At 41.5% G+C, this 22,626-nt stretch overlaps 2 protein-coding genes across 3 annotated transcripts; one reads left to right on the top strand and one right to left on the bottom strand.

The window, feature by feature from the left end:
• Positions 1–261: 261 nt before the first annotated feature.
• Positions 262–9,561, bottom strand: sympk (symplekin). Its single transcript, XM_084023562.1, has 27 exons — positions 9,424–9,561; positions 8,987–9,127; positions 8,403–8,468; positions 8,222–8,275; positions 8,019–8,092; positions 7,783–7,909; positions 7,368–7,617; positions 7,085–7,255; positions 6,682–6,921; positions 6,416–6,567; positions 6,171–6,321; positions 5,567–5,795; positions 5,315–5,465; positions 4,993–5,228; positions 4,708–4,789; positions 4,506–4,619; positions 4,275–4,422; positions 3,539–3,699; positions 2,986–3,094; positions 2,795–2,895; positions 2,573–2,663; positions 2,239–2,340; positions 1,858–2,045; positions 1,589–1,765; positions 1,387–1,482; positions 1,036–1,218; positions 262–596 (listed from the first exon to the last, which is right to left on the bottom strand). Exons 2-27 carry the CDS (start codon positions 9,056–9,058, stop codon positions 429–431), a joined length of 3,693 nt encoding a protein of 1,230 aa, XP_083879688.1. The 5' UTR covers positions 9,059–9,127; positions 9,424–9,561; the 3' UTR covers positions 262–428.
• A 779-nt stretch (positions 9,562–10,340) lies between these two features.
• LOC311021969 (solute carrier family 35 member F5-like) lies at positions 10,341–20,853 on the top strand. Of its 2 annotated transcripts, none has more exons than XM_084022924.1 (16): positions 10,341–10,481; positions 11,162–11,243; positions 11,679–11,820; positions 12,676–12,825; positions 13,207–13,269; positions 13,376–13,457; positions 14,211–14,401; positions 15,236–15,317; positions 15,461–15,548; positions 15,737–15,801; positions 15,900–16,004; positions 16,168–16,327; positions 16,494–16,584; positions 16,858–17,012; positions 18,335–18,434; positions 20,098–20,853. In XM_084022924.1, the coding sequence occupies exons 3-15, from the start codon at positions 11,686–11,688 to the stop codon at positions 18,414–18,416; spliced, it is 1,449 nt and encodes a 482-aa protein (XP_083879050.1). In that variant the 5' UTR covers positions 10,341–10,481; positions 11,162–11,243; positions 11,679–11,685; the 3' UTR covers positions 18,417–18,434; positions 20,098–20,853. The 2 variants fall into 2 exon arrangements, with proteins under 2 accessions (XP_083879050.1, XP_083879049.1); XM_084022923.1 differs by having other exon boundaries at positions 14,208–14,401.
• The last annotated feature ends 1,773 nt before the right edge of the window (positions 20,854–22,626 follow it).

The raw sequence follows: 22,626 nt of genomic DNA, 5'->3' as shown, positions 1-22,626 counted from the left end.
ATATGAATAAATAAATTAAACACATTCAGTTGATAATGGAGCTCCAAGTCATTTAAAAACTTTTTTTCTTTTGCTTAACACTACATTTTTCTTCTCTTGCTGCAAACTTCATACACACTCCCATATCTTGAGGATGTCTAGTATTTGTTTTTGCACCATAACAAATACATATATAGTCACTTTCTGTTAATTATATTGCCATATTCATACTGAGCCATGTTGAAGTAGCAGAGTAAAAAGAATTGAAACAGACAGCAAACTAGCATTTTGTCGATTTATTTTCAAACTCATCACATGAACGCATCATACGCTTTTCTACAAATACGAAAGGAACAAAGAGCTTTGTCTCGACAAGAAATCATGAAAAAATATGTTTGTCTGGATGTTTGCAAAGGAGAAAATGTATACTGTGCATTTATTTTGAGCAGTCATTCTACATTTTCGTGGTCACTTCCTGCCTCAGGTTCTGTGACGTCAGCCTCGACATCGTTTACAGGCTCCTGGGGGTCTGAAGGTTCAGGTTGAGACTCTTCCATCGGTTCCTCAGCTGGTTCTGGTTCAGATGATGGCGTCTCCTCTGCTCTTGTCAACTCCTCCTATAGAGAACCAACAATTTGTTTCAGGGCAAAACTTATTCAGCTCCAGTTTTTTTTGGGTGGATAGTGAAAATTAAGGATACTCCATTCTTCATCACATTAACGTCACTAATAATTTAGGGCAGCATAGAGTATTTTTTTCTGATTAAGGTACACATAAATATATAAAAAACACTTAAAACTCTTGAGGCTGAAAGGCTAAAAAAATGTATATATTTGGCATCCCTAAATATTATTTGATTGTAACACGATGATGAATGAATGCATGTTAGAAAACTTTATTTTTAGTAGCAGCAACCTATTGAATAAACAGAACTTTAGACTTCAAATGTTTTTTGTAATTAATGTGGATATTCTGGCTTAACATTGGGGTACAGATGGAAAAATCTAATTGGTCTTCTTTATTCAATCTGCATTTTTTTTTGTAATGTTGTCTTACCTGGGAAACTGTGTCTACATGTTCCTCCTGTATCACTGGAGCAGACTCTTCATGCTCCATTTGTTCTTCCTCCTCTGTTATGATGGCTGGGTGTTGCTGATTTGGCATCTCTGGCATCTCTGGCTCTTCCTGTGCCGTGGGAGTGGGAGCCCTTTCTTCGATCGGGGCAGGAGCTGGTTCCATCTGTGAGATAAAAGAGGGGGGGATATTACAGCAACTTGTGAGACGGTTAAAAGTAAATTGATAAAAAATGACTATAAACAAGACATTAGGTCAGAACTGGCTGAACAGGTTACACTGAAGAAAAACTATGCAAGCCATATGAATGATGTTTATATCCTTATCCGTTACCTCTTCCTCCATGACAGGCTCCACAGGCTTTGGTTCCGGCTCTGGTTTTTTATTTGCTTCCAGGACCAACATGATGGAGGCAGGTATGTGAGCTTGCTGTTGCAAAATGAAACGGAGGCAGTTGTTACATAAAGAAATCCCAAGATAAGCATAATTTATTTCCACAATTTTCAAGGAGGTTCAGCGTTTGCGTGGCTCTGACCTGATGAGGTGTGAAGGAGAGGACATGTTGTAGAAGAGGCTCTCTCATCTCTGGGCAGCGTTCAAACACGCTCGTCAGTTGTGTGGCCGGCAGCTGGAGCAGCACGCTGTACGACTGAGGCTTCGTCCTCTGGCAGCACTTCACAAATCCCTCCCACACCTTGGGATACTTCCACACCTACAGGAAAAACAAACAAGTTAAGAGGAAGATCATCCGGGACATCAGTGACTGTAGAAACCGTGAAAACGTGGCCGGAGTTTGGTGCCGACCTGCTTGACGATGAGGCGGGACAAGATGTTCATGACGAAACCTCCCAGTCGTGGATACATGGTGAGGGACTGGATGACGGTACGCATGAGCAGCATGGGGAGGGGACTCTGCTCCATCAGCTGTTGCATCACCACCGCCAAAACCTCCGACGTGTACACGTTCTTCTCCCCGAAGCACAGGTTGGTAGCTGTAGGACAGACAGAACATTTTCATTGCCAGCTGTCACAGCACGCACAACAAAATATCTAAAACTTATTCCCAAGTTCCTTTCGGGGCTAACCTGAATACATTATTACCACCAGAGACAGTGACAAACATTAAATACACTTCATGTTTGGAGGTTTTAGCTTGAAGGCTTCATCAGTGAACAGAACGCTGACCTTTTATGATAGACTTCATGTCACATTTGGTCGAGTCGATGTTATGTAAGGCAATCAGCAGGTCTCCAGGGGTGAGAGGGGACACGGATGAACTTCCCTCACCTGGAAGACAATACACAACAGTGATAACACATCAGAGTCGCTTATATAATAACAAACAAGGGGAGAGGAGACTGCATAAGGAAGTGCATCAACCGTTGTGCAACAAAAACAGGAATACTTGGCAGGGAAACGTTGTCTGTTGTCACCACGTGTAAATGTGTGAGCAGGGTTCTTATGTAAAGGGAAAAGTTGGAAATAAGGTAGCATGACGGAAGAAATAAATGACTCTTACTGTGCTGAGTGCCCAAGAGACGGTTGAACACCTCCTTCACTACAATTGGGTTGAGTTTGATCAGCTTGGGGAGAGCCTGGATGACTTCGTTCTATACGAGAGAAATTAACAAAATGTTAAGTGAGAGGTGGCGAGATAACCAGGATGCGCTGATGTTGTTGGCTCTTTGATTCTGTGAACTGTGTGACATTCAGAATATGTGGATGAGTTGCAGAACTTAACCTTTTCCAGGCCGTTTATGACTGGAATTAGGAAGCGAACATCCGGCACTCGTTTGTGGTAAAGGTCTCGCACTCTCTCCACCAGCTCTGGAGATGGAGGCACTGAAGGGAGGAGAGGAGGATTTACACATCTGTTTTTTCTATTGTGCTGATGCTCCGTGTTAGGCAGCATTTTGGGTTGATTTGTTTTACCTTTATCCGTCAAAATGTGCAGACAGCGGGTAACCAAAGTCTCAGCCCCTTTAGGACAGTTTTCAACCAAGAGCAGCAGCTCAGGGGAGTTCATGCCCATCCCACGGATCTACACCAAGGGTGGAAAAAAAACTTCATGTCAATACCATTCAGAAAGAACACAACTCAAGGGGAGCGTTGCTTGATTTAGTTATTTCCCTCAGAGGAAGATGCCAATCAACACAGCGAGGAAGGTGCACTGTGTACGGCTCGCTCAAGGTTACCTTCTCTTGTGGTCAAAACAGTTAAAAACATGTGAAGAAATAGATAAACATATTGTCAAATAGTCCAAACTTTGCCCTCAGCTGACTTTGTCATTCTTGGGTTTCCCCGGCATGCATAACCGCCGGCTATCAGATGACCTTCTCCATTTACTCAGAACTGTGGTTTTTGGGTTCTTGTCATTTAATACTGTTAATTATTTAGAGTCACTCGAGTTTAAATGTCAGTGTTTCATCATTTAGGAGCAAGTTTGTTAGGAAGGAAAAGACGCCGACATTGAAGCGTGACTTACGGGCTGCTCTATTGCTCGAAGGACGCTACGCTTGATGTCAGCGATGGCCTCGGTGTAGACGGAGGCCAACTCGTGGACCAGTCGGTGGTTTAGAGGCAGCAGGGACAGGTAGAGGAACAGACATTGTCTCACCGTCTCTTCAGTCCACGGGGCGGCCACCTCTGTCTCAACAAACAAACACTGAGGTTAAGGTCGTGGACTAAGAACAGAGAAGTTACTACCATGTAGTCCTTTGTCCGGCAGGGAACGTTTCATTTACCATAATATCATTTTCTATTCACCTTATGCAGCCCCACCCATTTCTTCCACTTCTGGTTTGAACGTAACTTAATTAATCTATAAATATTAGTTATCTAGAAAAACATATGACACCAACCTGTCTTTTCTGTCCGTCTGATACCTTTTTAATACCCCATTGTTAAGCACACAGTGTGGACCTGTGTCTACCCCTTCTGGCAGTGAGAGTAATTACAAAAACACTGCCAACATGTGCTTTCTGTATACTGACCAGCTGGTCTCACACAGCCAGCAGCTCATCACAAACGTCAGGTTAAATAGGTGTTATTTGGATAAACTGATGATCACATATTGGGAATCTAAATGGTTACTTTAATAACATTTTAGTAAAGGATGATAAAGCTGACTACGCGATGCAAAGTAATCTGCTCACAGACCCTGAGGTTGCTTTGTGTGACAGCCACGAGCAAGGTACTATCATATTAAATGTATTCCCAACCTGTGTCTTTGTCAGCCCCAAAGAGCAGAGATGGAGGGTTGGGATGGACCAGGAGCTGCATGTAGTTCAGGGCAAACTTCTCAATGTAGTCCCTGAGCTGGTCTTTCTCATACATGCGCTTGAGAAAAGCCAAGGCAGTGGTCCGCACCTGAAAAACACGCCAGAAGGAAAGTCAGCCGAGCAAATTATGAGAGTGAGTTACACAAGAAAAGGGGGGAGATATGTCATCACCTTCTCTTTTTCATGTGAGCTGAGATCCAGAAGCACATGCAGATACTGAAACTGCCTCGAGGGTCGTTTCACGATAAGCTCCTTCAGGGTCGTCATGCCCAAATACACCCGAGACTGAAACAAAGGTCGGAACAAACAGTTGAGTGGACACACAGGGAAGCTTGCTCTCAGGGGGAACCTGTGCCTTCATCGTGTCACTTACCTCGTCCTCGCAGTAACGTCGGATCACTTCCAACGCCGATTCTGTTATAATGGGAGCCTCCAGCACCAGCTTGGTGAAAAGTCTGGAAAAGACAGAATGTGTAAAAACCCTTGATGACTATGATAACTGTACATTTAGAGCTTGTATGGACCTAATAGTAGAGGTAACATGCTGTCCTCTATGTATTTATTTGGAGCATATGGGCAGAAAATTACACATTGCACCTTTAAGTAAGAGAGGAAAAAAACAACTGCAAACGTGAGGATGCTGATTAATTTGTCTCACCCGTCTCTCTGCTCGGGTTTCTCCTGCAGGCCCGACAGCAGAGTGTAGAGACAGTGGTCGTAGCTGTCCAGCAGCCCAGATGGCAGCTGGCTGAGGTAGGTGTTGTACTCTTGGTAGAGGAGAGAAAAGGCCAGGTCGCTCCTCGTCCTGATGTCGTCCAGAATAAACTCCAGCACATCTTCTTTCATCATCCCTTCAAACTGCGTCACCAGCTTGGAGAGGAGCTTCACTCTGACCTGCCGGACACATTTGCCGTGGTTATGTTTGGTGGTCAATGAGTGCGAATCCAAAATAACAAAACAACAATGAGGCGATCACTAACATGGGACATGCCACTTTGAGCGATCGTCTTCTCTGAATGCAGGATGCGTCGGACCGCTTTAGAGGTTAACTTTTCAAGCTCGGTGTCCGATAAAGGCTGGACGACATCCGACAACCGAAACACTTTCTTCCTCCCACTCGGCCCTGCCAATCTGTAACGGAACAAAATCATGCAGGGGTGATAAGCATGATTTACAGAAAAGACACATAACAATACTTCCTATGCCATCTTTGTGTTCGAGTGAGGACTCACTTAGTTTGTCCCGTAGGAAGGATGGGTTCAGGAAGCCTCTTGACGGTGGCGGCGGGAGCTTCTTGAGCCTTTTCTTTTTCTTTTTCATAACCCCCCACAACAGAGATGGCTTGTCCCACCATCACAGCTGGAACTTTGCGTTTGATGAGCAGGTCTTTAGCAATAGAGTCCTCGTCGTTGGCTTCGCCTTTGGCTGCATCGTCTTCTCTGGCTTTGCACTGCTCAAGTCCTAAGATAGTTTTTGTAAATAATAGTGCAAACAATACACAGTATACACAAATATTAAAAGTAAAAAAACACAGCCTTCTCCAAACTCGGGGCATGCCGACCGCCATCTACTGTAAGTAATACACTGAGTAAGGATAAGCACCTCATACAACCCAACTTCAACTCCCTTTAACACTTAACATGAACATTTTGGGCAAGATTCCTTTAAATGTACTCAGTTTTGACAGATGTTTACACTGAGGCAGGATATTTTAGTAATAATAATAATGTAATATCTTTAAGAAAGCAAATAAGCCTTTGTTTCAGAAATATCAAACTTTTCCTGATCAAAACAAAATGTTTAAGCCTTCTGGTGCTGGACGTTTCTGTCACTAACCTGGACCAATCCCAGCTGCAGTCATCTGCGTGGCCATCAACCTGGCCAGATGTTTAATTTGAGCATCAGTGCCTGCGGACTCGACAGGCGTGTATGTGGCTTGGAAGGATGCAGGCATGACATCGGGCAGATAGACCATGCTGATGAGCACCTAAGCAACCAGACAGAGATATAAGCTCAACTGTTGCACAGTCGGGCTTAAAGGTTGCAGATAAAACAGAAAAAAAAAGGTCTGTGCTGCTCACAAGGTTGGCTACGTTCTCCGGGGAGAGCAGTGGGTGCAGGAACTCAGCTGTGAGGTCAATGGCAGACTGTGCTACTGGAACAGCAGCTGGTTTAGGGACTGAGAGAGGGACCGGTTCCTCTTTGTCCTCATCGTCTTCAATCAGGGCTTGTTCTGAACGCAAGTTAACAAACAGAAAACATAATAGTTAACAATCAACCCGCAGAAGTTGATGTCCTACAAGATTGGATCACCCTGACAGATATGCCGTATGTGACTGCTACTCACCCATCTTGACCTTTTTCCCCTCCGTGTATTCCTCATGGCGAGGCCTTTTGCGCTGCTCGCGCGGTGCAGGAGTTGAGCGTGTTATTTCATTCTGGGGCATTCCCAGGTCCAGCAGCAGAGTGCCAATCTGTCCCTGGAACTCCAGGCTGCAGGGATGCTTGAGGACCGCCACCAAGTGCAGCTTCAGATTCTTTCGCACGCTGCTCACCTGAGACTTGGCCAGAGTGGGAGGCAGGTTTGCTGCAAAGGTTCGAGTACACAGTAAAAATAGTGTTTAATATTATATGATGTACAATACAATGACAGTATTGCATCGAGCACAAAGATTATTAAAGAAAAACACAAAGGGTGATTTGTATCAACACCATGACATGGAGCATGACACTGGCTTTGAAGCACTTACCATGCAATGTCTCATATGCCTGCACCACCTCCGACATGAACATTGGCCTCTGGCGGGCGATAGTGGCCAGGGAGCCAAGTGTGGTGGTGAGGTTAATGCTGGAAATGGCCGGATGGACCATGAACTTCAGCAGCTTCTCAAGGGCAGTTTTCCCCTCCTCGCACAAAACATCTGTTGATTGCAACAACATCAAGATATCCGTTCTAAAATATTAGCTTTAAAAGGATTGGACAAAAACATGTTAACACATAATGTCCACAGAGCAGAATTCTAATATCTGTACCGTAGCGGATGTACGAGTGATCTCTGGGAACTTTGTCCAGGCTGATGTCACCCTCTTGTCGCTTGGGAACGTCCGAGTCCGACGTCCGTGGTGACAGAGTGATGATTAATGATTCGGTGAACTTGATAGCGTGAGTGCGAACACCGTCATTTTCAGAGTCCAGCAGTGTCAGAACATCCCCTTTCATCTGTGTGACCAGATCCCAGCATGCCTCCTGCCTCTCTGATACGGCTTTAGATCGCACCAACCACTGGCAAGGGAGAGACGACAGCAAAGGGTTTGAAAACGCAACAGAATTTGGTAGCATTAACTTGATGTTGTTTTATATTCCCATGAAAAAACAGACTACATCAGATCCACCAATCTCACCGAAATCTGTTAATGAGAATACTTCATCATTAACACCCGTATTTACCTGCAGAGAAACTTTGTACAGTTGTGTGAGTGTGAGGATGGCTTTCTTCACCACGTTCACACTTTCATCCTTCAGCAACATGTTCAGATTGGCGATCAGTCTGAGAAGGAGCTCATTGTCCCTTTTACTGGAAAAACATAGAAGAGATTTATTTATTAGAAAACTGCAAGACTTTCTTTCATTAATGTAAAATGTATAGCCATCAGCCTGGAAGACGTGTCTGGCTAATATCTCACCTTGCTTCCTCTATGAAGCCAATAACGAATTTTCTCACTTCGATAGACTTGTCAGTCTGAAAAGCGATCAACTCCTACAGGATGGACAGGAAAATGGAAGAAGAATTATGAATCAACGTTTTAGTTTACTACCATGTTGATGTTGCTCTATTAAACAATGTGCCATTTTAAACTGATTAACTGTTGCATTCAAGTTTACTTACATCCAAGAAATTGTCAAGCAGAGAGGGATCCTTGTTAATGATGAGCTCCTGGACCTGAAGACAACAAGACACAAACATTTACAACACGACAATGTCAAATGAAACCACCAGCCAACCATAGAACAAACAACAAACTAAATAACAAGACAAAAAACATGAATTTGGTATACAGATTACAAACCTGTTTGAGCACGGTCAGCTTTTCGTCTGCGGGTATCAGGGCTGCCTGATTCAGCAGATCCACCACCTGAAACAGAAAAGGGAACTGAATGAACCTTGAAAATCACTACATGACTACACGTTAAATGGAAATAGATGTCTGGGCTGCACCCCAAACAAAAACTCCAATTGCTGAGATGAATTGTGATCGTTTCCATGTACTTAATCATCTTAAAACCTGCCACACTTTCCACACTATTCAAGGCAATGGGCAATGTTTATGTGCAAAACAGATGTAAGAGTGTAAGAAATAGTACCACGTGTAAGGGGGAAATATTTCAATCAGTTCAACCTAACAGACAGAATCTAAATGAGGTTAATCAGCAGCTCCAGACATCACCACCTTCACGGATACTACAGTGTTTGTGTTGCTAATTTATTTAATGCAACCTACTGCTTGATATTTCTGAACTGTTGTCACTCGTCCCTGATAGGTTCATCTCTAAACAGTCATCGTATCAGATATCATTACCCAGTGCCACTATTATATGAACAGAAAGCCCCGTTGTGTGGACATAATGCATCAGTGGGATGTAAACAGCTTACCCTTTCACTGGTGGTCATATCGACGACATGAGGAACAGGAGGAGTTTCCCCCTCCTCCGAAGTAAAGTCCATGATGCTGCTCTGCTTCACTCACTATGTGGACAACATGGTCTTCATCAAATCCGATTAAAGCACCGCAACCTGTGTAACACATATGAATAAGGAAGATTTTTGATGATACGTCATACTCCGCCGAGATTAATCACAATGACGTTCAGGCTGCGTTAGCAATGGTTAGCGTTGCTACACATCCTGATCATAACAATCGACTCAATTGCACAAAATGAAATAATAAAAATGCAATATATATACAATCCATTACAAGGCTTTAACTCCAAATGGATTTGTTCTTAGCCAGCGCGCTAGCCGCAAGCTAACATTGCTGCTAACCGGGATAGCTGTTTTTAACCATTTAATGACAGATATGTGTTACTTACGTTCACAGCACAGACTATTTACTTCGTCCTTGCAAAGTAATTAAACGCGACAGATTTAATAGTGTTGTACTATTATATTCAATAGCTTCAATAATTACGCTCCGTTAAGGGAAGCCGCCATGTTTCATTGCTCTTCTTCTACTGTTGGTTGAGCGCGCGGCACAGAAGCAGCGCCCCCTGCTGGTCGTATATGGTGTTACAATACACTTTTTTAGCATGTATTAATTAGTAACATATGTCTTCATAAAGCCTACATATGCCGTGAGTGGAATAATTTCTCAAGTGTTTTGTTCTGTTTTGTCACAAACTACTGATCAGCACCGCAGACAGATACACTAGATATCTAGTGTTAACACAAAACTAAACGTTTTTATTCAGAAGATGGAAAAACAATATTCAAATTTTAAAGAAATTAAAAATGACTATGGGCTGCATTTGTTTTTTATGTTGTAGTTGAAATTCAAGTTTTCAGTACATACATTTAAAATGACTAAAGTAGAAAATCGTTGTATGGAACAATGAGTACAGAGTATATCAGCCAAATATTTGTGTATTACAATTCATAAGAAAGAGAACATTTTTCATTTAGTGTTGCATTGACAACTTAATTAAAATTATTTCATTTGAGATTTTACATAGACAATATAATTGAAAGGATGTTTTGGCAAGGATAAAACTAGATATAATGTGATAAGGATTAATAATATTAATATCTATATTATTATTATTATTATTATTATTATTATTATTATTATTATTATTATTATTATTATTATTATTATTATTATTATTGTTGTATTATCACTGAAATAAGTGGTAAAATATGTTTCAATCGAAGAATTGTATGATGACAATATTGACGTTAAGACTTCATATCCCAGAAGTCTTTGCAAGCACATAAGTGATGTCACCTGATAGCGAAGAGGGAGGGTGTGCTAATGTTTACAACCTTTTGGACTGTCAAGAGTTTTATGGTGAAAACTGTGTTTTTTAGTCGCTATTTCAGCCGCAGATGACGTGACGGATACACCATGACGCAAACTAAATGACGCATACAGGTAAAAAAGACCACTTTAATTACGCATTTGACAGCTAATGACGCCAGCTCGTTAGCGCTTAGCTCGTTAGTTATCGGATATTGATAAACGATTGAACGTAGCACGGCGATGTCACTTGCAAACGCTTTTACTGCGCAACTTTTTTTTTTTTTTTGCAGGGCTAAACTAACTCCCGTCAACGTCGCATTGAAACACAAACATATGGCATTGCTGGTTGACTTCCAGCCTGTAAACCAGTTACTAGCTAACGTTACTAAGGGTTAGCTAGCTTGTAAGCGGGGTTCGCTAGCTTTCACGGGGGTGAAGAACTCGTCTGACTACGAGAACTTTTGGGTTTCACCAACACAGCTGAGCCTACGTTTCCCGCTCACTAACGGTAAAATAGACAGTTTGCTAGGCTAACTCTTACAGTGTGTAGCTACGTGCAGTTACTGTAAGTTTGTTTACTATGACACTCCCACAGCTGGCATCTCGCTAGCAGGGACTCAACAGCTAGCTTACTTCTGTAACGTTAATCTTATTTCACTAAAGTGAGGTCGGAAATATTGTAAGTATTGTAGGTATTTGGTTTGCTTTAGAGTTAACTGTCACTGATAGCGTTTTTATTCGTGTTTTTGCTTAGAAGATACATTTGTTATTGGTTTAAAAAAACAAAATGTAACTTTTCTTTTTTTGTGCAGGTTTTTGTTGAGTCCTCTGGTTGAATCCGAGTCGACATCTGAGTGGGAAACTTTTAGTGTGTACATTTTGCTGGTAAAACAGGTGTGTATTTCAGTGTGAAAAAGTTGTTTATAAGTAACTATACTTGTACTGCTGTTGCTGTAAACTATGACGACCATCACAATTTCTTCAAATGCCCCTTTCTGTTAAATTGCAATAATATAAAAGACAGAAAACGCAGCAAATGAAGAAGTTGTGCTGAAAAATGTATCAAAATAGATGCAGATTATTTTCCTGTTGATTAATTATCTCAAAATTGATTTGAAAATGCTGCAAAAAATGTCATTTCTTCAACATTACATATTAAAAGGTGTTTTTTTTAATAGGGTTTGCGACTCTGAGCTTACTGATATTGTTGTATTCTTGTTAGAATCTAGAATTCTGTTGCATTAACTCATTAATTAATTATAAATGCTTTGTTCAGTTTCTGAATATCTTGTAACTTCACATTTTGTCATCCGTGTGCGTCTTTGTCAGTGTCCCGATGGAGTGGGTGTTCATCATGAACCGGATGAGCTCTCAGGGTAGCTCTGCGGCCCAGCGAAGGCGGATGGCCCTGGGCGTGGTGATACTCCTGCTGGTGGATGTCATCTGGGTAGCCTCCTCTGAGCTAACCTCGGTAAGTCAGTTTTCACACACCTGTTGCCTTAAGGTGGGTCGCAGTACGAGGTGACACAACTGTACAGAAATGAGAGAGGGGGGCACGGATGTACTCGGTAACTAGAGTGCATGAGATGATGAAGAATCGACAGACAAGGGTGTGCATTTGATATATTTGTGTTTTAATTTTGTTGTGCCTTAATGTACGGCGTTAACGTTGCCCTTCTCTCTCACAAAAAGTGGTTATTAAAGTTCTCAAAATCAATTAATTAATAAATATCAATACTACAGTACTATATTATATATATTCTAAATCCAATATTAGTAGTAAAGTGCTCAATCAGGATGAGTTAACGTGCAAGTATTAAACATTCTAGGTCCTCTAATGACTAAAATGCTTAATTAACATGTATGCTTGATAGCAAAACTGTAAGCCACATCACAGTGTCAAACATTACCACCTTAAATGCAACAAAAGACGGCTGGGTGAGCAGCATAAAAGGTTGTAAGCAGCTAGAAATGCAAGATGAAAGGAAACTATCAAACATACAGCTTCTCAAAGTAAAAAAATGTCTAAAAGAACAACCGAACAAAGAAACAACAGCAACTACAGCCATCAGATACATCAACTGTGGGGGGGAAGTAAAATGATTCCTTCTGAAATGTAGTGAAAGTATGAGTTGTCACATTGTATTAAGTAAATATAATTTGTTAATCCCTTAGGCTCTCAGGAAAAAACGGTTTAACTTGACAGACTTGAAAAGCAACAGCAAACAAACACGAGTGCCTGAGAGGGAAAACTACTTTGCAACATGTTCGTCAACCAATAAAAGCTCTTATCCTAACCGCTTCCTTCTGTTGATTCTCCCTGCAGTACATTTTCAAGCGACAGGAGTACAACAAACCCTTCTTTAGCACATTCACCAAGACCTCCATGTTTGTACTCTATTTGCTGGGCTTCCTGCTGTGGCGGCCCTGGAGGCAGCAGTGCACCGGCACTCTGAAACGGCGGCACTCTGCGTTTGTAAGTAGTTAAAGCACACTCTCACCACATGGGGGGGGGGGAAGTATGTTTAAAAGTTGTTTTTTTCTCTCCAAACATTTAAGGCATTTGCATTTCACAACCTCAATTAAACAGAATCAGAAACCATGCCTTTTAACATCTTTATTATCAGCCACGACGGACTGTAGTTTTCTTAGCTACATCTGCAGCAGAAGCAGGAAGTTGGAAAACCTCGTAGTAATCATGGAACCTTTTTTAAACATCTGTCCGTCGAGAGCGCTGAGCTTCTTTATCCATTTATCACATTTTGTATTGGCCTAAAAGATCCCACCATTGCACTGTGAATGAAACTACTGATAAATCTTTCTGTAAGTTGATGGTTTGAATTGGGTGTCTCTGCAGTTTGCTGATGCTGAGGCCTACTTTGCACCCTGCACCACCGACACCACCGTGAACAACTGTTTGGTACGTAGTTTAATCGCAGAGAGAGTTAGGACTCAAACTAGTTGAAGGTGCTGCAGGTGTAACTTTCAGCTGTAGATGTCTGACTTTCTCTGTCACTCGTACGCAGAGTGAACCGCTGTACGTTCCAGTGAAGTTTCAGGACGTACCTGCAGAGCACTCGCACTGTTTAATCGGAGACAGTGAATCTTGTGAGTACATAGTTGATGTTGTCTGTTTGTCCGAGACCACAGGAGTGTGCTTGAGTGCTTACATTTCGACGGATATGTGATTAAGAACCTCCATCAATGTATTTTTTCAGTATTGAAAAGTAACATTTCAACAACAGAGGGCAGTGGTGAGCTATGGAAATGGATCAAATCATTGTTTCGAGCCAATATGAAATAAATGGACGATAATATTTAACGAGAGAAACTTCTGTCTGACCTCTTCGGTGATCCTCAAACTCAGTTTTCTCTCTTCTTTCACATATCATCATAATAAGAACAATAGTTTGAACAAAAGGATTTCGCTCTCCTTTTGTCTGGGCTTTATTTTGCAGAGCAATGGAGAAATCGTGTGATCTTTTTGCTTTTCCATGCAGTTCAGATGAGCTGCGGCCGACAGATAATGAAAGATAATGTTCCTCCAGAGTCCAAAGTGACACAGTAAAGGCTCAGAGACAGTCTATTAAGGATTCTCTGCTCTCTGTTGTTTGTATTTCCCGTATTCATTAAGATATGTTTGGCACCTGCGTTTAAAATGACTGACTTGTGTTCAGCCCAGTCAGGCATTAGCACCTGAAGTGTGATAGTTTGTGTAATGAATTAATAAGATGGTCCTGCTTCAAATATAGAATCTAAAAAAAGTGTTTTAAAAATTACATTTATTTTTTGTACATTTGGGGCATTTAAATAAAATGCCTCCATCTATTCAGTCCTCTCTCCATTTGTGCCTCCCAGCAGCTTCCAAAAAGCAGCGGGTGCGTTTTAGTAATATCATGGAGGTGCGTCAGCTGCCCTCGACTCAAGCCTTGGAGGCCAAACTCTCCCGCATGTCCTACCCCGCTGCCAAGGACCACGAGGCTATGCTACGCACCGTAGGCAAGCTAACCATCACTGATGTGGCCAAAATCAGCTTCTTCTTCTGCTTTGTGGTGAGGAACAGCCTTACTTTGCTGCACAGTAACAATGTTTTTCTTGTTGCGTTATTTGCTCGGTGGCGAGAAATGTGTTTTGCTGATGTTTGTACAGTGGCAAGTGTGCAGAACGCCACGGTTATTGACCTGCAACTGGAAATCATTGAGCCTTTAAGTCATGGTTTGCTTTTTATTTGTTAATCATCCTATCTGAGCACAATCAAGAACTTCTGGGAAATCTTAAAGCACCATAACAATTATGGGAATTATACTCTTATTTACAGGAACATGGTTGTCAAAGTACACAAGGGGTTACATATTTTATTTAGCCGACAGGAGTGTGAGATGCAGCAAAGGTCACATATGAACCCGTGACATTGTGATTCTCCGTTGGAGGCTTTAAACCCGAAGCCATGGGGTCACCATTAAGCATTTCACACTACACAAGTCTGACAAGGGCTCACTACGAGCAGATCTTTCACCAGGAGGTATCCCAGATGTGGTGACCGTTGTGTGTCACATTTATAAGCTTTAGCTCCCTGACGGACTCCCCGACAGATATTTAGCATGCTAGATATCAGTCCTGCGTCAGCGATGCAAAAGCAAAGCCTGTCAGCTCACCTCTTTGAACACACGGCACTCGAGCGCCGATGTGCGAGCGCCGATGGCGATGCTGATTTGCCTCTGAACTGGGACTTTTGTCTAACAATCTACCAGAAGCCTCCGAGATTGAACAGGTGTGGAATTAAAACTTCAGACGGTCTGCCAAAGCGGGCTTTATCTGGTGAATTAGAAAGTACTTACTGCAGTGGTGTAGAAAATGTCACATCACTGCTTCTGTTTGTCTCCCAGTGGTTCCTGGCTAACCTGTCCTATCAGGAAGCCCTGTCTGACACGCAGGTGGCCATCGTCAACATCCTGTCTTCCACCTCAGGTGACTCTTCCTATCTGTGTGAAATGTCATGACAATATGTAAAATAAGACTTGAAACTGTTGCACCTCAGCTGATTTAATGGAAATTGTGTGTTGGTTAGGTATTGATTCGCCTCTCTTCCTTTGACCTTCTCCTCTCTTTAGGCCTGTTCACGCTCATCTTGGCAGGCATATTTCCCAGCAACAGCAGCGACCGCTTCACCTTGTCCAAACTGTTAGCTGTGGCTCTGAGGTAAGGGTTGATTTGAAAGTGTTGAAAGAAAACATTGTAAGGCCATCTTGTAGAAGAGATGGGGTGCTTAAAAGCTGCAGTGGAGTCTGCATATCACTGAGTGGAAGGCTCCTCCGACGCCAAGCGGCTTTCATCCAAAATATACCCGTTTACCTGTTTCATTTCACGTTGTTTCTCTTCTTCTTCAGCATGGGAGGCGTCACGCTCGTCAGTTTCTCCAGCATGGACAGCCCTGATGGGAAAGGCGTCATAGGTAACAGCCAAGTGTTTTTTTTTCTTCTTTTGTCTAACGGTGTTGAATTGATGTAGTTTTAAACCTTCTTTTCAAATGTAATCGGCGTCTACATGAAGGCTCTTTGTGGTCGCTGGCGGGGGCGGTGCTGTACGCGGTTTACATCGTGATGATCAAGAGACGAGTGGACCGGGAGGATAAGCTTGATTTCCCCATGTTCTTTGGTAAGCAAATGCTCCGCCTATCTGTTTTCAAGCTACATTAACAATATAAGCAACCCCATTTATGTAAAACATACTACGCTGTAAAACTATTTTTACACCAAGAAGTTTTCACCACTGAAGGCGTCTTTGGAGCCGTCTAAGCTGGAGCTTCTGTGTCTCTCAGGGTTTGTTGGTCTGTTCAACCTCCTGCTGCTGTGGCCCGGCTTCCTCCTGCTTCACTACACAGGCTTCGAGGCCTTTGAGCTTCCCAGCCAGCTGGTGTGGACGTACATCCTCATCAACGGTCTCATCGGAACCGTTCTCTCAGAGTTCCTCTGGCTCTGGTGAGCACCTGACTCCTGATTTATTCACATGCACATTCTGGCACCAAACCACCACCACCACCGCCGCGATCTGCATTTCGTAGATGGGCATTTTGATGCCGTCGGCCGAGTGAGTAATCAGTTTAAAGAATTCAGTGTGACTGGCGATGCTGCTCTCCCTCCACAGGGGCTGTTTCCTCACATCGTCTCTAATCGGGACTCTGGCGTTGAGCCTCACCATCCCGCTCTCCATTATGGCAGATATCTGCATGCAGAAGGTACGTTTCGCCCCGCGGGTACTTCAAAAACAGAGTCAGAGTTTGAAATACGATCCAAGATAATGCTCAACAATTGGTTGAAGAGAGTCAGTCTGAAGAAAAATCTGGTTAATGTTCACTTTGTTCATTGTTTACTGTGCATACTTTTAAACAAACAAGTTAAACGGGGGGTTAAATGAGTGGTCACGTTTGAACATGTTTATAAATGAATCTAATGATCTGAAGTCCAGTCATGACAGTAATGGTGACCGTCCTCCATGTATGTGTGGGTAGGTACGCTTCTCGTGGCTGTTTTTTGCCGGGGCCGTCCCCGTCTTCCTCTCCTTCTTCATCGCCGCTCTCTTATGCCACTACAACAACTGGGACCCCGTCCTGGTGGGGCTGAGGAGAGTTTACGTCTTCATTTGCAGGAAACATCGCATTCAGAGGTATACAGTGTTTGATTCTGCATTACAGGAGGCGCAGCACTCGTGACAAGCCTTTTATACTTTACTGAGGGTCATTTTCAAATCACACAGTCAGTCTGGTTCGTTTTCAGTTTAGGTTTCTTGCCCTTCAGGCAGTTATTGGTTTCAGTATATAAAAAAGCACCTTCAGAGACCTTATACATTTCAAAACCTTTAAATAAAACAGTAACATTTCTGGGAAAGTTTCACAAGCAAGGACTATTTTTACGATTTTTTGGTTGGTTGAAAGTCTGAGGATTTTAGATTTTGTCATCAAAAAATATTCTATTTATGCCAAATCGTCCCAAAAAAATCTGAGAAGACGAGGAGTGAGCAAAACACAGATGCCTCTTAAAAAAAAAAGCAAATGCAGTTCCATCTCTGGCAGCAGTACAGGCCGTTTTTCCACAGCAGCAATTTTAACATGTCATTGCAGGGTAAACACAGGTGTTGCCACTCGTGTTTACCCTGCAATGACATGTCGACGTGGCTGCTGTGGAAAGAGACTGTTTGGTGCTCAGCTGGGTGCTCCGATGATCACGACTGGCAACAACCTGTTTGTTTTTTGATAGTTTGATAGAGAATGAGGTTGTGTTCTCTCTCTCACACACTCTTACACACACATCCTGGTGCATGAAGGCACATCCGACACAGGAAAAGCTCCGCTTTGTGAGTTATTATAGAGCACACTGAAGAATTAATTGCTTCAATTGACTTCACACGGATCTATCCATATAAAACGTGGCAAGTTGTCCCTTTTTAATGGGTGGAGATTCTGCTTCCATGAATTCCATCCTTTAAAAACATTATTTACACACACACACACACACACACACACACACACACACACACACACACACACACACACACACACACACACACACACACACACACTGCATGGGTTCAGTGAGTTTGTGACAAAATGGGGAAACTCTCTCCAAAAGGCTTTCAAGTCCACTAAAGCGTTTAAAGGTTTAAATAGAAAGTCGGTTGTTATTTCATTATATTGTGGTGCGTGAACTATTAAAAATGAATTGACCTTAACGCTGACACACACACTTAAGTCTTTCTTCTCTGACATTCTCACAAGGACAATAGACTCAATTTGTAGCTCGCGGCCTCGCTAAGTTAAGTCTGTAATCAGATGTGCACGCTCGGCTGACTGTGCTCTCCGCTGCAGTTAAATATGCTCTCCATCCTTCTGTGAATGTGTGTTCCCGTTTGGTGAGGGATGATTATAATAATGACGGTTGTCAAGATGATGACTGTGATGATGATTGACGGCCGCTTCCCGATGCCCCCAGATTGCCAGAAGACAGTGAGCAGTGTGAAAGCCTTATTCCTCTCCACACCGTCTCCCCTAATGAAGGAAGCTTCTGTTCGTGAATCCGGTAGTCAAACAAAGTAAGCGATGACTCAGTCCGTCCTTGACCTGTCTGTTCCTTTATCCGCATGTTATTGTGAGTGTGTGAGAGAGTGTGTGAGTGTGTGGAGATACATAAAACAATGGGGCTGTTTGAATCTTACCCGTGGAAAAAAAACTATTATAAATTCCCAAAGTAAAAAAAAAAAAAAAGTAATAAAATGTTAAAAATGAATCTTTGAATTTCAAATCTTGTTTCAAATGAGACCGAAATAATAGTATGTTAAGTGTAAGCACTTCTAATATATATATATTTTAATCTATCTATCTAATCTCAGAGCAAATTGAGGGTTACACACAATCTTCTCTTTAAAAACATCTTGACAGATTTTATCTTTTTACATCACTGCCATCTTCTGTATTAAAATAAAATAAAATAATAATAACTGCATTTAAAAAAAAAAAAAAATATATATATATATATATATATATATATATATATATATATATATATATATAACATTTCTAAACTCTAAATGAATGCTAATTTTACTAAAGGTCTGGTAAATTTGCCAATACTGCTTCACTACAGCAACTTTATAGTGTAAGTATTTTGCTTCCAGCTTGTTCTGCTGCCCCCAAATGGCCAAAAATAGTTTAACCCCGCTTCACAAAACTACATTTTTGGTAGATTTGCATTCCAAACGTCGCTAAGATTTTGCAGCAGTTGATGAAACCCAGGATCTCTACGCCTGCTTTCCCTCAGTTGTTTCTCTTTGAACGTCTGTCCAGTATTTGTCCGGCTGTTTGGACGTGGCGGTGAGTAATAAGGACAGAAGACAAGCAGGACAGGAAAGACTTTGTGTAAATATTTTAGATGCGAGATTGGCCACCCACTTCACAAAGTCAGAGAAGTCGGTGAAGACGCCCGCCTGTTCACTATTCATAGGTTTAGTCAAGCTTTTCTCAGCTGCCTCCCAAACCCACAGAGTAATTGCCAGGAGGGCAGAGAGAGAGATTTTTAACTCAGCATGTGGTTTCAAATAGAGGAGTTGGTGGGGAATGAAAGCAGTGCAATTTAGGACAGACTTAAGCCTGTCTGCTGGCTGTGTTGTGTCTGATGGAGGACCGGATGCAAAAGCAAGTGTATGGAAGTCTGCATCTGACGGTTTCTTCATTAGTGATTAAACGTTTTATTGTTTATTTCAGGTAAACAATTAAGTGTATAATATTTACAGTATAAAAAAATACTAAAACCTCACATCACAAGGTCATAACCCAAAGATATTCAACTTATAATGCTGGAAAAAGAGAAACACAGCAAATACACACAACGGAGAAGCTGGAACTGGTGAATGTTTGGCATTTTAGCTTAATTATATGATGGCAGGGCCAGAATGTTCATCTTTTCTCAGACTTCTCTACTAAATATAATATAAATCATTAGAATTATGATTGTGAAATAATTAATTCTTTATTTTGTTGATTTTAATGGAGTCAAATATGAAATTTTGCATCTTATAGACAGAATAAGCTATCTTAATACCCTGCATGTGTAATCTTTTAAGTCAAATTAGATCCCTGTCCATTGTTAAAGTTAAAGGTGAAACATCTGTACTTTTAGAAATCTGTACATATTTATGTTCTTTTAACACATCCATGTTAAAGTATACACTATTTTTTTTTTTTAATTTGTCTCCCAAGGTGGCGACTGTGGATCTCGCCGAGCTGACAATCTGGAAAGCTTTCAGAGACATTGAACTACCCCAGTGCCTCCAGTTGAATCTATTTATTTTCTACAGAGACGACATGACGCATTCATTTCTACAAGCTCCGTTTTTTTTTATTTTCAGTCATCACAGACTGAGATTCAGTTTTTACTTTTTTTTTTTTTTTTTGTGTTTGTTTTCTGTGAAAAAAGAAACCTCATGGTTCTCAAGGTGCTGGACTTTATCAGTGAATGCTATATTGTGACCAAATGAAACGGTACAAGTTCAACTTGATCATAACACGGTGTGTGTGTGTGTGTGTGTGTGTCTGTGTGTGTGTGTGTGTTTAAAAATCAGTGTTCAGAGTACAAAAACATTTTCAGGACGAACGTTGTTTCTCCACAGGCCTTCGAAGCCTTGCTGCTTGTTTGTCGGTGTCTGTGTGCGTCAGACACGGTGCGTTTTCACAAATGACAATCTGTCAGACATGTACGTTTAAAAAGTTTGTGTTTTTTCCGTTAGTCTGCCTTTTGGTGGAGAAAGCTTGCTTTGTCATTAATCGGCCTTGGTGACGGCTCATGTGATGAGTCGGTCAACATGGCCGCGTTGTTTTCAGGACCAGCAATGAGGAGTCGATGTTACCCGGCCTCGGCAGCTCGGGTAATTACAGAATCCTTCAGAGTGAATATTTTCCTCCAGGCGATACTAACGCTGTCCTGAGAAGATTTTAATATCACGTTGTAAAAAACAATACACCTTTCTTCTTTTCCTTTTTGGTCAAAGCGACCTTTTTGTAAGTCGGACTTGAAGAAAAGTGAAAACACTTCATCAGTGTCACATCCTCCAACAGCTTCCTTGTTTCCTTCTGTACCTCTGACAGCGCTGGATCATGAAGTCAAAACTGTGATAGAGACATAATCGTTGTGTTTTTTTGGAATATGAACTTGATAGCCTTCCGCCATAAGCTACCAAACGCCTTGCTGCAATAACGGTCATCTGCTCGTACAAGCAGTTTTCCTTTTTTTTTTTTTTTCAAAATGGGTGTAAATACTGTACACAGTGAAGCATTAACAGAGTATTGATGTTTAGTTTGTGAAATTCAGATGACCACTACAGATTCCTGTCTGAGATTGTCTTATGGTTTTTATATTTTCTGTTTCATTGTGAATGATTATTGCCAGAGGAAGAGTTTGCATAACAGCCAAATGTCTTGCAACTGAGATTATATCACATCGGTTGGACTGTTGTATACGACACTTTTTTTCTTTCTTCTTAAGCAAAAAAATGATTTAATTACTGTGTGATTTCATGTGATGAGGAAAAAAACATTTCTTTAAGCAGCCAGGTGTAAACACTACAGTTGAAGATGAAATGTCATTCCACATCCTGTTAAATGTCAGATGTGTGTACATCTCTATGGAGTGTGTGTTGCACTCGACGTTGACTGGTATAAAGAGGGGGGGTAATAACCGGCCTGGGAGGGTAATTTAATGGGTTGAGCACTTTAAGTGACGGAGCTATTTTGACCTTCATTTCTGTACTTGCTGTGTCTCTCCTGTCACAGTTGCAAGTATAAAAAAAACACGTTTTAAATGATGATTACATTCCCATGGTGTCTGCTTTTGATTTTCAAAATCAAACGATTTTATTTTCTTCTTTTATCAGTGCTGCTTGTGGACTCATGTATGTGACTTTTGTTCTTCTTTCTCAGGTTGTTTGTCTTGTTTTTCCCATATCTGAGCAATTTCTTTGTCTTTTCAGTGTCATCAATGAAGGTTTATATGATCTTAAAGAAGGCTGTAATAGTAAGGTCCTTTTTATCAACCTCGGCTCTTGAATTATACTTTTATTTTGCAAGTCTGTTTTCATACTTACACTGCACTATTAAAACATATCTTTTTAAATGTGTTTTTTTTTTTTTTTACAGGATCACATTTATTTTGAAGAGCGTTTCAAGTGTCAATTTTGAAATTACCTTGAAAGATATTGGAAAAAATTGTTTGTGGCATTCATATTCCCCAGATAATTAATCATGTGTGAATCATAGATGAGCGACCTGAGGCAGGTCATGCCACAATAATGCCTATCTTTAAGCCTTAATATCATTATAAAACGTGAGTTGTATAGAAATCCACCCGTTCATGAAAGTGTGAAAACAAAGAGACAAAAAGGATTTTCTATCAGGCTGTAAAAATGTTTATTTCTGCTGTAAAGTTGGACATTTCCACATGGAGGTCTATGGGGATTGATGGGGAGCCTCAAGTGGTCATTTGAGGAACTGCTCTTTTTGGCACATCCCGTTCTCCTGACTTCCAGTAGCACCAGCAGGTCGAGCATTTTATTTACCCAGTATCTCAACATTTACTTGGCGGATTGGCACACAATGGTTTTAATGAGCAGAGCATGGCACATTCATTATTCTCATCAGGGAGCACTTTATCAAGATTTCAGACACCTATTTATCATCTGTATAGTCTCACACTTGTAGCGAGGCTGCTTAACTAGACCTTGTCTGTCCCTTTTC

Source organism: Eutrigla gurnardus, assembly GCF_963514095.1.
Source record: "Eutrigla gurnardus genome assembly, chromosome: 12".
In the NCBI taxonomy this organism is placed as follows: Eukaryota; Metazoa; Chordata; class Actinopteri; order Perciformes; family Triglidae; genus Eutrigla; species Eutrigla gurnardus.
The sequence above is the reverse complement of the archived record's forward strand: the minus strand, read 5'-3'. Positions and strand labels throughout refer to the sequence as shown.

Excerpts from the sequence above, each read along its gene's own strand:
- sympk (XM_084023562.1), bottom strand. The coding sequence starts at position 9,058 with ATGGACTTTACTTCGGAGGAGGGGGAAACTCCTCCTGTTCCTCATGTC. Across the intron at positions 7,618-7,782 it reads TGTACAAAGTTTCTCTGCAG|TGGTTGGTGCGATCTAAAGC; the intron begins GTAAATACGGGT and ends CTCCCTTGCCAG. Across the intron at positions 6,922-7,084 it reads GGCATATGAGACATTGCATG|CAAACCTGCCTCCCACTCTG; the intron begins GTAAGTGCTTCA and ends GAACCTTTGCAG.
- LOC311021969 (XM_084022923.1), top strand. The coding sequence starts at position 11,686 with ATGGAGTGGGTGTTCATCATGAACCGGATGAGCTCTCAGGGTAGCTCT. Across the intron at positions 15,549-15,736 it reads CTGTTAGCTGTGGCTCTGAG|CATGGGAGGCGTCACGCTCG; the intron begins GTAAGGGTTGAT and ends CTTCTTCTTCAG. Across the intron at positions 15,802-15,899 it reads TGATGGGAAAGGCGTCATAG|GCTCTTTGTGGTCGCTGGCG; the intron begins GTAACAGCCAAG and ends GTCTACATGAAG.